The 15,876-nt window shown below is 41.8% G+C and overlaps 1 protein-coding gene across 1 annotated transcript in view; it reads left to right on the top strand.

The window, feature by feature from the left end:
* The window catches only part of LOC142365449 (F-BAR domain only protein 2-like), a 126,372-nt gene that overhangs the window by 31,296 nt on the left and 79,200 nt on the right, over positions 1 to 15,876 (top strand). Inside the window, exons 6-8 of the mRNA XM_075446261.1 lie at positions 3,607 to 3,711; positions 13,793 to 13,891; positions 15,638 to 15,734. Of these exons, the coding sequence (XP_075302376.1) occupies positions 3,607 to 3,711; positions 13,793 to 13,891; positions 15,638 to 15,734 (301 nt within the window). The remainder of the gene's footprint in view (positions 1 to 3,606; positions 3,712 to 13,792; positions 13,892 to 15,637; positions 15,735 to 15,876) is intronic.

Raw genomic sequence — 15,876 nt, 5'->3', positions numbered from 1 at the left:
ATGCAATACTGGACCTGATGCTCACCAATGCAAGTGAGCTCATCGGTGACATCAAGACTGGAGGCAGCCTGGGCTGCAGTGGTCACACATTGGTGGAGTTCACACTCCTGAGGGATATGGGAAAGGTGAGGAGAGTAGTCAGGACCCTAAATTGTAGGAAAGCCAACTTCCAGCTCTTCAAGGAGTCAGTCAGTAGGACCCCCTGGGAAATGGTCCTCAGGGACAGGGGGGCAGAATAGAACTGGCAGATGTTTAAGGATGCTTTCCACAGAGTGCAAGAGCTCTCAGTCCCCAGATGTAAGAAATCAGGCAAGGAAGGCAAGAGACCAGCATGGCTGAGTCGAGACCTGCTGGTCAAACTAAAGGGCAAGAAGGAACTGCACAGGCAGTGGAAGCAGGGACAGGAATTCCGGGAGGAGTACAGGGATGCTGCCCGGTTATGTAGGGATGGGAACAGGAGGGCCAAGGCGTGGCTGGAGCTGAACTTGGCAAGGGATGCACAGAATAACCAGAAGGGCTTCTAGAGGTATTTCAGCCACAAAAGGAATGTCAAAGAAAGTGTACCCCCCCGATGAACAAGAATGGTGACCTAGTATCAACAGATGAGGAGAAAGCTGAGGTACTCAACAACTTTTTTGCCTCAGTCTTCACTGGCAACCTCTCTCCTCACCCCTCCCGAGTCGATGGACTGCAAGGTGAGGACCAGGGGGGAAAAGTCCTTCCCACTGTAAGGGAAGATCAGGTTCGTGACCACCTGAGGAACCTGAACATACATAAGTCTAAGGGACCTGATGAGATGCATCCCAGAGTCCTGAGGGAATTGGCTGATGGAGTTGCCAAGCCACTCCCCATGATATCTGAAAGGTCATGGCAGTCAGGCAAAGTCCCTGGTGACTGGAAGAAGGGAAACATTGTGCCCATTTTTAAAAAGAGCAGAAAGGAGGACCCTGGGAACTTCCGACCTGTCAGCCTCACCCCTGTGCCTGGGAAGATCATGGAACAGATCCTCCTAGAAGATATGCTAAGGCACATGGAGGCCAGGGAGTTGATTCGAGACAGCCAGCATGGCTTCACCAAGGGCAAGTCCTGCCTCACCAACCTACTGGCTTTCTGTGATGAAGTGACTAGATCAGTGGACAAGGGAAGAGCAATGGATGTGATCTATCTGGAATTCTGTAAAGCCTTTGGTACGGTCTCCCACAACATCCTTCTCTCTAAATTGGGGAAATATGGATTTGATGGGTGGACCGTTCGGTGGATAAGGAATTGGTTGGAAGGTCGCAGCCAGAGGGTAGCGATCAATGGCTCAATGTCCAGATGGAGACCAGTGACGAGTGGAGTCCCTCAGGGGTCTGTACAGGGACCGGTGCTGTTTAACATTTTCATCAATGACGTAGACAGCGAGATCAAATGCACCCTCAGCAAGTTTGCAGATGACACCAAGCTGAGTGGTGCAGCTGACACACCAGAAGGACGGGATGCCATCCAGAGGGTCCTGGACAAGCTCGAGAAGTGGGCCTGTGTGAACCTCATGAGGTTCAACAAGGCCAAGTGCAGGGTCCTGCCCTTGGGTCAGGACAACCCCCGGTATCAATACAGGCTGAGGGATGAGGGGATTGAGAGCAGCCCTGAGGAGAAGGGCTTGGGGGTACTCGTTGACAAGAAGCTCAACATGACCCGGCAGTGTGCGCTTGCAGCCCAGAAATCCAACTGTATCCTGGTCTACATCCCCAGCAGCGTGGGCAGCAGGTTGAGTGAGGGGATTCTGCCCCTCTGGTCTGCTCTGGTGAGACCTCACCTGGAGTCCTGCGTCCAGCTCTGGAGTCCTCAGCACAGGACAGACATGGAGCTGTTGGAGCAGGGCCAGAGGAGGCCACAGCAATGATCTGAGGGCTGGAACCCCTCTGCTGGGAGGAAAGGCTGGGAGAGCTGGGGCTGCTCAGCCTGGGGAAGAGAAGGCTGCAGGGAGACCTTAGAGCAGCCTTTCAGTACTTGAAGGGGGCCTATAGGAAAGATGGGGAAAAGTATTTTCAGCAGGGCCTGTAGCGGTAGGACAAGGAGTAATGGTTTAAAACTAAGGGAGGGTACATTTACACTGGATATAAGGAAGAAATTTTTTACCATGAGGGTGATGAAACACCAGCACGGATTGCCCAGAGAGGTAGTGGAGGCCCCATCCCTGGAAACATTCCAGGCCAGGTTGGATGGGGCTCTGAGCAACCTGGTCTGGTTGAAGATGTCCCTGCTCACTGCAGGGGGGTTGGGCTGGATGGCCTCTAAAGGTCCCTTCCAACCCAAAGGATTCTATGATTCTATGATTCTTCTTCCTTTGAAGTCCTGGTTGATGTTTCCCCAGGTGAACAAATGCTGACCCTATACTGTTACTCATGGTTTTCAGTTATTTTTCTCCTGGAAATTGCAGAATGTAACTATATCTTTCCAAAGGACATCTTTGTATTAATTCATTTGAAAGTTCTAGATAGTGGTCAACTTTACAAGTCATTGCACGTGAGAAATAGTTTCCATTTTTACTGTGAGACAGATGAAATTTATTTGAAAGAGGGGAGGAAAGCTATTTGGAACTAGAACAAATAGTAAATATACAACTGTACTGATGTCATTAACAATTCAGAAATACTTTTGAGTTACAACTGATGGGAAATTTCAGTGAGATAAAGTAGGCATGTTGAACACAGAAGCTAGAAAAAAAACAGTGTTCAAGGCAAATAATTTTTGTTTTAATGGGCTTTTGACTTGGAAATAGCAAGAATATCAAAGTTTTGAAAAACTTCATCTAATGTTTGTCATGCTGTGAACTTTGAAAATAACTTTTTCTCTGCTAAAAACAATCACTTCATTCACTTTTGTTGTCCATGTAATATTGGGATGCTCCTGTATTTCTTTTTGTCTTTTAAGAATATTAAGCCCACAAAAAGTACTTCTTGGTTTAGTAGCAACACATAATGAAACAAATCAATTAATTATAAAGCCAAAAAATACTACTATAAATAATTCTGAGCTACATAAATCTGACTGACATTATTTTCTGCATTAACTTCACTTTCAAATATATCTTAATCTTAAAATTTCCATTGACGTAACACCCGTACTTTTGAATGTCTTTTCCCTTATATTACTTCCTTCACTTCTAAGACAACTGTGCTACCTTGCATTTTTTACCATTAGCTCTTTCAGAATTGCACTAATAACTGTTTGCTCTGTATTCCAGCCCTTTCTTCCTGCTTTTCTGTTGCAGATATAAATATTTGACATGAGCTAATTAGTTAACTTCAGCAATACAAATTTTAAAATATTTATTTCAAAACATGTATAAGTTAGTCATTGCTGATAAGGGTTAGGGATTTAAATGAGGTAACTGCTTTGTTACCTTTTTATGTGGTTTATGTATAGCTTTAAATAGAAATCTCTAATGGCTTGAATCAGAGTTATTTGGTGGTGAAATTTTGTTATGACATTTCACTGTTTTGATATGCCCCTGAATATTTTTATAGGTCATCCTAGGCTTTCTTTTAATAGTGACTTTATAAGCCTTGAATGAGATTGGATGTGTGATATTTGACACCTTTTTTTTGTACTAATCTATAGGCAGCAGTTAAATCAAAAAAAGCTACAGATACCTATAAACTATATGTGGAGAAATATGCTGCAGTTAAATCTATTTTTGAACAGAAAATGACAGAAACTGCACAGGTAAGTGTTATATTAAATGAGTTACCTTTAAAATAAATTAATATGTTCTATTTTATCTCTCTGAAGATATCTGAAATCAAAGCTTTTAAAAAATTGGTTCAAAATGGACTGATCTCCATTGGAAATTGATATGAACAATAATGTCAGAAGTAATATGTTTGAAGGGCAAATATTGACTATGTATGTTCTGATGACAGTGTCCTTCAATGACACAGTTGAACACTAGCACTCTAGAAAGACTTTTTGAAGAAATTTTTAGGAAGAAAACAAAATGAACTTTTGGAAGTATTGTAGATGCATTGTGATCATGCGGGAAATCCTGTGAATTGCTGGAGAGCCAGAACTAATTCATAGGAGTTTTAAAACCGAGATCCATCATGTTTTTTCATTATCATCCTGGCAAAACACTTCAGTAACAGCTTGCTAAAGTGTCTTTCCAGGGTTTATCTGAGGTGGTCGAAAGCCCCTACATCTATTCAAATTTCTGTTTTTTTTTTAAAGCTGTTTTAATCTTTATTTCGGAGGATATCAAGTTCTCTATATGACTGCACATGCTGCTGCTTGTTATGTTTTAAAGTTTCTTTTTCAAATCTTTTGATAGCAGACTGTTTTCCACTGCCCCAGATTTCAAAAAGCAAACCTCACTGTTTCTACTTTTAGTAGTAATATTGTTAAGGACTGGTTGGCATATTTATTTGTATGTGTTTCTTGGTTTAGTAAAGCTTTTACAAGATACGAATTTTCTTTTCAGTTAAAGATTCTTTGCTCTCTTCCTTAGTTTCAAAGATTAATTTTTAGGCATAGATGGAATTATTAGGGAGATTCAGTCATACTTGTATTATTAATGTAGAAGTGGAAAAATGTTACAGTTTTCCTTAACTCCTTGGAAATTAAGTTTTTTACTGTATGGGGATTATGTAGGCTGACATGTAAAAAGCTGCCCTGTCCTAAACTATAAACTGCTTTCCTACTTTGAAAACTTCATTAGAACTTGATCTAGTTTGCCTCTGAATAGATACTCAACACAGCTGTTACAGAAAAGGTACCAAATATATCACATACCAGAACACTTCCACCCACCCCTCCAGTCCAGGCATTTGTGACAAAGAAGTGCTCAGGCATGCTACTGCAAACTTCTTCCTTTAATGTGACCGTTACGTTGTCTTGACATCCTTTTGTTGAACAGTTCACAGTAGGCATCTTTTTGTGCAGTATCCAAACTAGGTTCTGGTTGGAGGAGCTGTACTCCCTATGCTTTTCTTTTCAGTTTGAGTTAAATTTGATTAAGTACATTATTTTTCTCTCATTTTAAAAATATACGTGACAAATGTTTATGTTTTTATTGTGTAGTATAAGACAGTGATGATTGCAGTTATTCAGTGGTGTAAAAAGGCTTTATTTAAATAAAAAAAAAAAATCACCAAGAAAATTAGTGGGTACCATGGTCTGCATTATAAGGCCTGTTGTACTTCTCTGGTGTGTGGAGCTGTGTTTTCAATATATGTTTTAAATTACTATTGTTGTCAAAATCAGCAGTTGTCTTCTTTCCATGCTTCTTCCTTTGTCAAGTATTTGTGCAAGGAACTACCTTGTAGAAGTAATCCAACTAAAACTAATGTATTAAGGAAGGTTGGTTTTAACCCAGAAGAGACCTGGGGTCTGATTTATTGAGAGATCACACAAGCATTTGTGTTGGTGCAAAGGAAGAGGTAATGTGATTCTAAGGGTAGAGACTTGTGTCTTTAAGCTGACTTAGTGCAGGCCAGGTGTCACACGCTCTTACTTCAATGTGTGTCCACCTTATACATTTATATCTGTTGCCTTAGCATTTTGTCTCTCTCACTGTAACTTAAAATATTTGTCTATCAGTTACCCCTAGGCAATGTGATTGGGATTGGCATGTGTGATTCCAATCGCTTGAGTCCCAAGACTAGGCAACATTTTTAAACTTAAATGTATCTTAAAACAATTCTTAGAAACAAGTATAATATAATAGTAACAAAAGAATCTTTATCATTGAAATGTAACATTCCTCCTGGAGATTTTCCACAAATGAGGTGGAAGCAAACTGACGTGTGAACACATACTGCTGTTACCCAAAATGGTAACTTTTTTGCAGTGTTCCTGTTAATGTAACTATTGTAATTACTCAGTAAGTGTTCCAGTAACTCCATCATTGTGCGATATGGATAAATTATAGTGCAGCATGACTTTTGCTGTAGACCCCACCTTTTGATTACAAAGAAATCAAGTAATACCAGAAAAATACTGAACTGTTCCGTTGATTTGTTTCAACCCATATAAAAGCATGGCTCTTCTGGATCTATCTAGAATAACTGAAGAAGTTCCTGCCCTGTTTGTTATTTACTTTGCTCTGGAAGTTACTGAACCCCCACTGAAATAGATCCTGTGAATGCTTCTGATCCACTTCAGAGCAAGTTCAGTCAGGTTGCTTTAGATCTTTCTTCAGTCTCACAAAAGCTGTCTGCTGCTTATTCCTTACCTTACAAGAAAGAGACTGTGTTTATAGCAGTTGACTTATTGCTTTCTGAAACAATAAGAAAAAATTTAACAAATAGGACTTTATTAAACTGACCTTGCTAAAACTGCACTGCAAACTTGTCTTCAACAAGCAAGAAAGGTGTGAGTAATGAAAAGGAGTTCTTGTTGTTTACAACTGACAGAAGATAAACATGAAGAGTATTTCACATGGATTTTATTGTCAGTGAATTAGTGAAGGAAAATGTAGGGGCTTTCAGCAAGCAAATTAACTGGGCTTTTCATAATGTCTTAAAAAAATTTCATTTGAACAATTCACTACAACAAAAGAGTGAAAAAAGTAACAGTTTATTTTGTATCTAGAGACAGACTATGAAGATGCTTTTTGTTCAGCTTTATTTGTGTTCTTAGGTAGGCATTAGGTTTTTAAACCAGGCTCAGATGTAGAGAGAGAGAAAAAAAAATCTTTTTACTATACCAGGTGTTACAGCTGGGAAAATGTCACCGTGCTTTTGGGCTATTTGTTTTGTTTTGCGATACAAAAATGATACAAATTTACCTCTCACTGCAAACCACACTTGTGTAAATAACCTTAGTTCCTTAACTGCAACAACCCTTTTACTCAAAATTAAAATTTTCACTTAATGTGATAATGGACACCTGGAAACTCTAATACCTTCCACAGCTATCCATATTGGAAATGAAAATTGGAATTCTGCCAGTATAAGTCCTATCTGTGGAATTTGTTTTAAGTATAATGGTCTAGCTGCATCTACATTTTGGATGCATGGGGGCTACTTTAAAGGTGATGTGGTAGGAAAAATAACAGCACTCATGAATATGTGGAAGCCCACTTCTGAATCAATCGCACCCTAGATTATCTTAATTTGAAGTACATTTCACTTGAAATATACTAATTCTGAAAACAAAATAAATGAGCAGTGTGAACATTCTCAACTGTTTCAGTGCAAAACAAGTTGGCTTATCTGAACACCCTAAGACAGATTTAAGTTAAAAGTTTTCTGAGGACACAAACACCTTGAATTGCTGTAGCTTTATTCTAGGTAATCACGTAGTAGTGTCCTCACTTAACTGTCCTCTTTTCTTAGTTAAACTCCACCAATCCTTTAGCATAAATTTTACATATTTTTCCTTTTTTTCTTTTACTATCTTACCTGCCGTTATCAAAGTGACGTGGCTTGTGATACATGATTTTGAGAGGTTGAATTTAGAAACATGATCTTCCTAATCTGAAATTGCAAGTTATGATTTTTTTCTGCAATAAACATGGAAGGTTTTTTTTGTGATTAAAGATGTAGGAAAATAAATTCACTTTGTTGTTTAGATATTGGATTTGGCAGAAATTCTTCACACTGAAAGATTTTGAGTAAAACTATAGTTGTATTATACAATTGCTATGCACTTGTTAAGAAAACATGTCTCATTTGACAGTTATTCCACCTTTTTAGAAGCTTTTTTTATAATCACATAGCACAGTCAGTTATTGGAACAGATCAAATAGCTGAAAGTGCTAAGTTATTCTTTGAAAGTCCTGTCTTAACTAGAACTGAGTGCAGTTGACTGGATAACTTTGCTGTTGAACAGACTGCATATAAATAAAGTTCAAGAACGAGTAATAATTCTTCACGTTTTAAAACTTACAAGAAAATGTACATGTTTATAAAAAGGAATAATACTTAATTAAACTGTGTATGCTGAGTTGGATAGATAAAGATCCTGTTGATGATTTTTTCATTTTTATTGTAGCTTAAAATGCTGAGAATTGACTTGTGTTTGTTGGGTCATTAACATTACAGATTCATTTCAGTACATCTTTTCAAAATGGACTGATCTTTCACAAGTGAAAGTAAACAATTTGATTAATGGTTATGTCTGTGATATGAATGATGTGGTTGTATTGTAGTACCTAGATAGTTTAGTCTTTGATCAGACCCCCTTGTGTTATGTACTGTACAAGACCAAGATGGCTTGTACTTCAAAGAATTTAAATCTTAAGTATAAAACAATAAACAAGAAATAAGGAAACAATCGCAAGGAGGGGGTTGCTGACCACTGACATAAGAGAAAAAAAAATCTCTGAATGGCCAGCTGTTTTGATATGCATTATAGGGAAGAGTTTAAAGGAAAATGTTTTGCAGAGTTTTATGGGGAGCTCAAACAAAGTAAGTGTCATTGGCATAATCTCAAAAGTTGACTTTGAGTTTAAGTAAAAATTAGGTAGTGGAAACAGGCTGTAAAATCACATTGTGTGCAGATGTTGACATCCTGATAGCGATTGAGAGCAGATATTATAGAGATGGGCCATAGATAACTCTGAAAGCAAAATAATGTAGTTTATGTAATCAGGCAGTCAGTAAAAGAAGTAATGTCACAGAATATGCTACAGATGATGACCATATCCTTTGTAATTAAGAGGAAGACTGCTTGAGGGAAAAAAATAATTTTAATCTGCTTGATTAATTGCTAGAGAGGCATATAAGTATGGCAAAAGAAGGAGTGAGAGTTTAGAAGTTGAGATATTTGACTTGGCTGTATGGAGTTGTACTTGTTTGTGAATCAGAGTACCAGGAGGTGTGAAATGTGGAGAGATGGTCTTCAGAGAACCCTGCAAAAATTGGAGAGAGGATTAAGTGGTGCTCCAAATTTTGGACAATTACGGAAGTAGGAAGAGAACTAGGACAGAGCAGGAGTAAACACAGATTTCAAGATGATTATGGTTGACTGTTGGGGAGGATAAGGACATTTTTAGTTCTGAGCTTTGGCTAGGAGACGGGGTCATTTGAGACGTTGGAAATGGTTTTAAAATGGGTGTCAGGTGGAAGCCTGGGTAAGATGGAACAGGATGACAAGTTCCAGACAAGCTGTAAAGCTTTTATACAGTGAGTTTACAGATCAAACAAATCACAGAATCATGGAATCATAGGATGGAAAAGACCTCTAAGATCATCAAGTCCAACCATCAACTCAACAACACCATGCCTGCTAAACCATATCCCAAAGTGCCACATCTACACGTCTTTTCAATACCTCCAGGGATGGTGACTCCGCCACCTCCCTGGGCAGCCTATTCCAATGCCTGACCACTCTTTCAGTAAAGAAATTTTTCCTAATATCCAATCTAAACCTCCCCTGACGCAACTTGAGGCCATTGCCTCTCATCCTATCGCTAGTTACCTGGGAGAAGAGACCAACACCTGCCTCACTACAACCTCCTTTCAGGTAGTTGTAGAGAGCGATAAGGTCCCCCCTCAGCCTCCTCTTCTCCAGACTAAATAACCCCAGCTCCCTCAGCCACTCCTTATAAGACTTGTTCTCTAGACCCCTCACCAGCCTCGTTGCCCTTCTCTGGACATGCTCCAGCCCCTCAATGTCCTTCTTGTAGTGAGGGGCCCAAAAGTGAACACAGTACTCGAGGTGCCGCCTCACCAGGGCCGAGTACAGGGGCACGATCACCTCCCTACTCCTGCTGGCCACACTATTCCTGATACAAGCCAGGATGCCATTGGCCGCCTTGGCCACCTGGGCACACTGCTGGCTCATGTTCAGCCGGCTGTCGACCAACACCCCCAGGTCCTTTTCTGCTGAGTAGCTTTCCAGCCACTCTTCCCCAAGCCTGTAGCGTTGCATGGGGTTGTTGTGACCCAAGTGCAGGACCCGGCATTTGGCCTTGTTGAACCTCATACAGTTGGCCTCGGCCCATCGATACAGTCTGTCCAGATCCCTCTGCAGAGCCTTCCTACCCTTGAACAGATCGACACTCCCCCCCAACTTGGTGTCATCTGCAAACTTACTGAGGGAGCACTCAATCCCCTCATCCAGATCATTGAGAAAGATGTTAAACAAGACCGGACCCAAAACCGAGCCCTGGGGGACACCACTCATGACCGGCTGCCAGCTGGATTTGACTCCATTCACTACCACCCTCTGGGCTTGGCCATTTAGCCAGTTCTTTACCCAGTGAAGAGTACACCCATCCAAACCATGTGCAGCTAGTTTCTCCAGGATGCTGTGGGGAACAGTGTCAAAGGCCTTACTTAAGTCCAGATAGATGACATCCACAGCCTTTTCTTTGTCCACTAGGTGGGTCACTGTGGGTAGTTAAGGCTTGGCGGTCTGAAGATGTCGCGCTGTACGGAAAGGTAGTGTCCCCCCCCTCTCCTAATAGCCAATAGCGTTTAACCCGTGAAGTAAGCAGACGGAAATGATGCTGTAAACCTAGGCTATATAACGCTGTGTTATTTATCAATAAACGCCATTTGCCGTCCACCACATTGGTGTCTGCGTGCTGATGACCCGAGCGGCCGAGGGGTGGGTCGCCGAGCCGTCCCTGAACCAGGTCGCCATGCCAACGAAGGCGTGGTCATAGAAGGAGATCAGGTTGGTCAAGCAGGACCTGCCTTTCATGAACCCATGCTGGCTGCGCCTGATCCCCTGCTTTTCCTGTACATGCCCGGTGAGTGCACTCAGGATGAACCACTCCATGATCTTCCCCAGCACCGAGGTCAGACTGACAGGCCTGTAGTTCCTGGGATCCTCCTTCCAGCGCTTCCTGTAGTTGGGTGTTACATTAGCGATACTCCAGTCATCTGGGACCTCCTGTTAGCCAGGACTGCTGACAGATAATGGAGAGTGGCTTGGCCAGCTCCTCCGCCAGCTCAGGAAGTATGGGCTGGATGAGTGGTCGGTGAGGTGTATTGAGAATTGCCTGAATGGCAGAGCTCAGAGGGTTGTCATCAGCGGCGCTGAGTCTAGTTGGAGGCTGGTAACTAGTGGTGTCCCCCAGGGGTCAGTACTGGGCCCAGTCTTGTTTAACTTCTTCATCAATGACCTGGATGAAGAGTTAGAATGTACCCTCAGCAAGTTTGCTGACGACACCAAACTGGGAGGTGTGGTAGACACACCGGAAGGCTGTGCTGCCATTCAGCGTGACCTGGACAGGTTGGAAAGTTGGGCAGAGAGGAACCTGATGAGGTTCAACAAGGGCAAGTGCAGGGTCCTGCACCTGGGGAGGAACAACCCCATGCACCAGTACAGGCTTGGGGTGGACCTGCTGGAGAACAGCTCTGTGGAGAGGGACCTGGGTGTCCTGGTGGACGACAGGTTAACCATGAGCCAGCAGTGTGCCCTGGCTGCCAAGAAGTCCAGTGGCATTCTGGGATGTATCAAGAGGAGTGTGGCCAGCAGGTCGAGGGAGGTTCTCCTTCCCCTCTACACTGCCCTGGTGAGGCCTCATCTGGAGTACTCTGTCCAGTTCTGGGCTTCCCTGTTCAAGAAAGATGAGGAGCTACTGGAGAGAGTCCAGCGGAGGGCTACGAGGATGATGAGGGGACTGGACCATCTCCCCTACGAGGAGAGGCTGAGGGAGCTGGGCTTGTTCAGCCTGAAGAAGAGAAGGCTGAGAGGGGACCTAATATATGCTTATAAATATCTGAAGGGTGGGTGTCAGGAGGATGGGGCCAAGCTCTTTGCAGTGGTGCCCAGTGACAGGACAAGGGGCAATGGGCACAAACTGAGGCACAGGAAGTTCCGTCTGAACATGAGGAAGAACTTCTTCCCTCTGAGGGTGACGGAGCCCTGGAACAGGCTGCCCAGGGAGGTTGTGGAGTCTCCTTCTCTGGAGATATTCAAGACCCGCCTGGACAAGGTCTTCTGCAGCCTGCTGCAGGTGACCCTGCTTTGGCAGGTGTGTTGGACTGGATGACCCACAGAGGTCCCTTCCAACCCCTACCATTCTGTGATTCTGTGATTCCCTCAGCACTCTTGGGTGGATCCCATCCAGCCCCATAGTCTCGTAAATGTCCAGGTGGCATAGCAGGTCGTTGACTGCTTCCCCCTGGATTATGGGAGGTTTGTTCCACTCTCCATCCCTGTCTTCCAGCTCAGGGGGCTGACTACCCTGGGAATAACCAGTCTGACTATTAAAGACTGAGGCGAAGAAGGCATTAAGTACCTCAGCCTTTTCCTCATCCTTGGTGGCAGTGTTCCCCCCCTCCACATCCAATAAGGGATGGAGATTCTTCTTGGCCCTCTTTTAGTTGTTAATGTATTTGTAAAAACATTTTTTGTTGTCCCTTACAACAGTGACCAGCCTGAGTTCTAGCTGGGCTTTTGCCTTTCTAATTTCCTCTCTGCATGACCTAATGAGACCCCTGTACTCCTCCCGAGTCACCTGCCCTTTCTTTCATAGGTGGCAGACCCTCCTTTTTTTCCTGAGTCCCAGCAGGAGCTCCCTGTTCAGCCAGGCCAGTTGTCTTCCCCACCGGTTCGTCTTGCGGCACATGGGGACACAGCCTGCTCCTGTGCCTTTAAGACTACCTCCTTGAAGAATGTCCAGCCTTCCTGGACCCCTTTGCCCTTCAGGACTCTCTCCCAGGGGACCCTTTCAACCAGCATCCTGAACAGGCCAAAGTCTGCCCTCAGAAAGTCCATGGTGGCGGTTTTGCTGGCCCCCCTCTTTACTTCACCAAGAATCAAGAACTCTGTCATTTCATGGTCGCTAAGCCCAAGACAGCCTCCGACCACCACATCTCCCACTAGTCTTTCTCTGTTAGTAAACAGCAGGTCTAGTGAGGCACCTCCCCTGGTAGCTCACTTACCAACTGTGTCAGGACACACTCCAGGAACCTCCTAGACTGTTTCCTCTCTGCTGTGTTGTATTTCCAGCAGATGTCCGGTAAGTTAAATGAATTACATTTAAAGAAGCAAAGGATATAGATTTAACTAGATGTTGGGGTCGATGTAGCTTGAGAGTTAGCATGACTAGGCCGCTTAAGCAAAACAGCATAACTGAACAGGCCGCTGGAAAGGGCAGCTAAGAATAACCTTTTGAGAAAGTTCTGATAGTGCATATGATGTGGGTTAGCAAAAACAAGATGTGTTCAAGGACGTGGAGGCAGTCTGTTGCTATTGGCGTTAGTGCATAGTTACCAATCATAAAGGAATGTGGGGCATGTGAACAGCGCGTGATTTATGTCTGTAGCCTGTCCGAATAAGCGTGATTGCGTGTACAGATATGAAAAATGTATATAACCACGCAAGTGGAGCAATAAAGTGAACTGACTGTGCATTGCATCAATGTGTGAGAGTCATTCCCATCCCTGCACGGATGCTGAAACTCGGCAACTAGAGAAAGAGAAAGCATGTGTATACTGTGAGCAGGAAGAGAGGGTGATAAGGAGGAGTTGCAAAACAGATCCAGAAATAGGATTTCTGGGCTTAGATGAAAAACCAAAACTCTTCAGTTATGAAAACTATTTTATTTTTAAACACCCTCCAGCCCTATTTTCTTTTGGTAGGAATAGGTCAGAGTTTAAAAAAAAACAAGATAGGTGAAGGTTTAAAGAGTAAAAAAGTTAGTGGTTCTAAAAGAATATTATGAAGTACATTGTTTCATAATGCTGTGAATTCTGCACCTTTCTTTCTTACACACTGTAATTACCATGATCATGAGCTGAAAAAAAAATTTGTGTTTTTCTGTTACATACATTTATTTATTAAAATTTAAGGTTTAGTATTTCAAGAATTATTTTCATTATGAATAATTGCTGGCATTGGTTTACAGAAATTTCAAGACATTGAAGAAACACACCTTCTTCGTATGAAAGAGATTATAGAATCATTGTCAAGTACCATAAAAGAAATTCATTTACAAATAGGAGAGGTAATTTTTATATTATTGTTTGTTTGGATCATGCTACATATTTTTCTTAACTATTAAATGAAACATTTCTTACTGTGTTTGTGGTAATTACAAGATCACATCTTTCAAAGGATGGTAACTTTTTAAGCCAGTAGAAGGAGATAAACAGAAATGATCAACAGAATTCAAAAGACTTTCAAGCAGATGTGGTTCTTTTTACCACAGATATCAAACATTATGCAACTACTGAATTTGTTTATGAGATGTTTGAAGGAGATTTCAATATCTGCTAAATTGCTGTTTTGGTCCTTTGTGATGTTTCTATATGTGTATTCTCTTTTGTTATTCAAAAATATACTCTGAAATTTTTTCAATTAAATGGATCATCCTCTAATTTTGTTCATTGTATTGGGAATCTTTTTAAAATCTAAATTCAATGTAAGATGAATATTTCCTGCTTCCTCTTGTATTTATAAGTTCAATGTCACAAATTTTGCAGAATAAGGCCAAATAATAATTTTGTGTTAACACAAACCAAAATATTTTGACAATTTGGAGAATTGTTAGTGTGTTTCAAAGGTCTGTTCCCTAGATATTAATTAGCACCCATTTCACACATTTCAGGACACTTGCGCTTTTCTTTAACTAAAACTTGAAATTATATCAGTCTGAAAATCTTCCAAAGTTTTTATACACTTTGGTTTTTATGGGGAAAAGACCTTGAGTAACAGTGTTAAATGAAGCTTTTATAGTATGGAATAATGGAATCACAGACTGGTTTGGGTTGGCAGGGACCTTACAGACCATCCAGTCCCAACCCCCCTGCTGTGGGCAGGGACCCCTTCCACCAGCCCAGGGTGCTCCCAGCCCCGTCCAACCTGGCCTTGAGCCCTGCCAGGGAGGGGGCAGCCACAGCTCCTCTGGGCAGCCTGGGCCAGGGCCTCTCCAACCTCACTATAAAAAATTTCTTCCTTATATCTTATCTAAATCTCCCCTCTTTCAGCATGAAACCATGACCCCTTGTCCCATCACTCCATGCCCTTGTAAAAAGCCCCTCTCCAGCTTTCTTGTAGGCCCCTTCAGGTACTGAAAGGCCGCTCTAAGGTCTCCCTGCAGCCTTCTCTTCCCCAGGCTGAGCAGCCCCAGCTCTCTCAGCCTTTCCTCACAGATTAATTTGAGTCACTGTTTTCCTCAGTTTTGAGATTGTCTGCTAATGAATGGTGGTCACAAAGGTCATGCTATTTATTTCTAAAATATATATGTACTGCTTTGTTAGAAAAACTTCTTATTAACAGCATGTGGTTGTTCCTTTGTCAGACCAAAAAACATTGAGACACTAATGCTTTTACTCAAGCAGGTGGGAACCGTGATAATACAGTGGTAACAGTTCACACCCTTAACTGGTGCTGGCTTAAGAGGCTGCTTGACTTCCTGATGTTATAGTGGGACATGTTGCTGACAAATTCAGAAAATTATGGGTTACAAAAGTGGTTTATATAGAAGAAATGGAACTAAATCCTAGACCCATCATCAAGCTGTATTCTTTCATTCCTCATTTGTATCTGTATTGTACAGACACTTGCTAATACTAAAGCAAAGAAGGGATTTTCTTGTTAAAATGCCTGTTGCTTTTTGGAAGCTTTGTAATGTATTTTAGAGGCAAGTATTTTGAACCTTAACTCTAGAGAAAAGCACTTTTTAAAGTTAAATATATTCTTTCAATTACTGTTTTTGAAATTCTTTTTGTGTGGTGTGTTTTTTTTGAAGGTGCATGAAGAGTTTATTAATAACATGACAAACACTACAGTTGAGAGTTTAATACAGAAATTTGCTGAGTCAAAAGGGACTGGCAAGGAAAGACCTGGTAAGAGATTAAAAATGACAGAGTAGGAAATGTTAATTTAAAAACTGTAGATTTCCACTCCTAATAAAAGGTCAAACCCTATTTGTTAATGTGTTATAGTAGTAATGTACTTACAATTTCAAATTCTCAGAATTCATTAGCT

The sequence above is a fragment of the Opisthocomus hoazin genome, chromosome W, assembly GCF_030867145.1.
Source record: "Opisthocomus hoazin isolate bOpiHoa1 chromosome W, bOpiHoa1.hap1, whole genome shotgun sequence".
In the NCBI taxonomy this organism is placed as follows: Eukaryota; Metazoa; Chordata; class Aves; order Opisthocomiformes; family Opisthocomidae; genus Opisthocomus; species Opisthocomus hoazin.
Note: the sequence above shows the minus strand (reverse complement) of the source record. Positions and strands in the feature narration are given on the sequence as shown.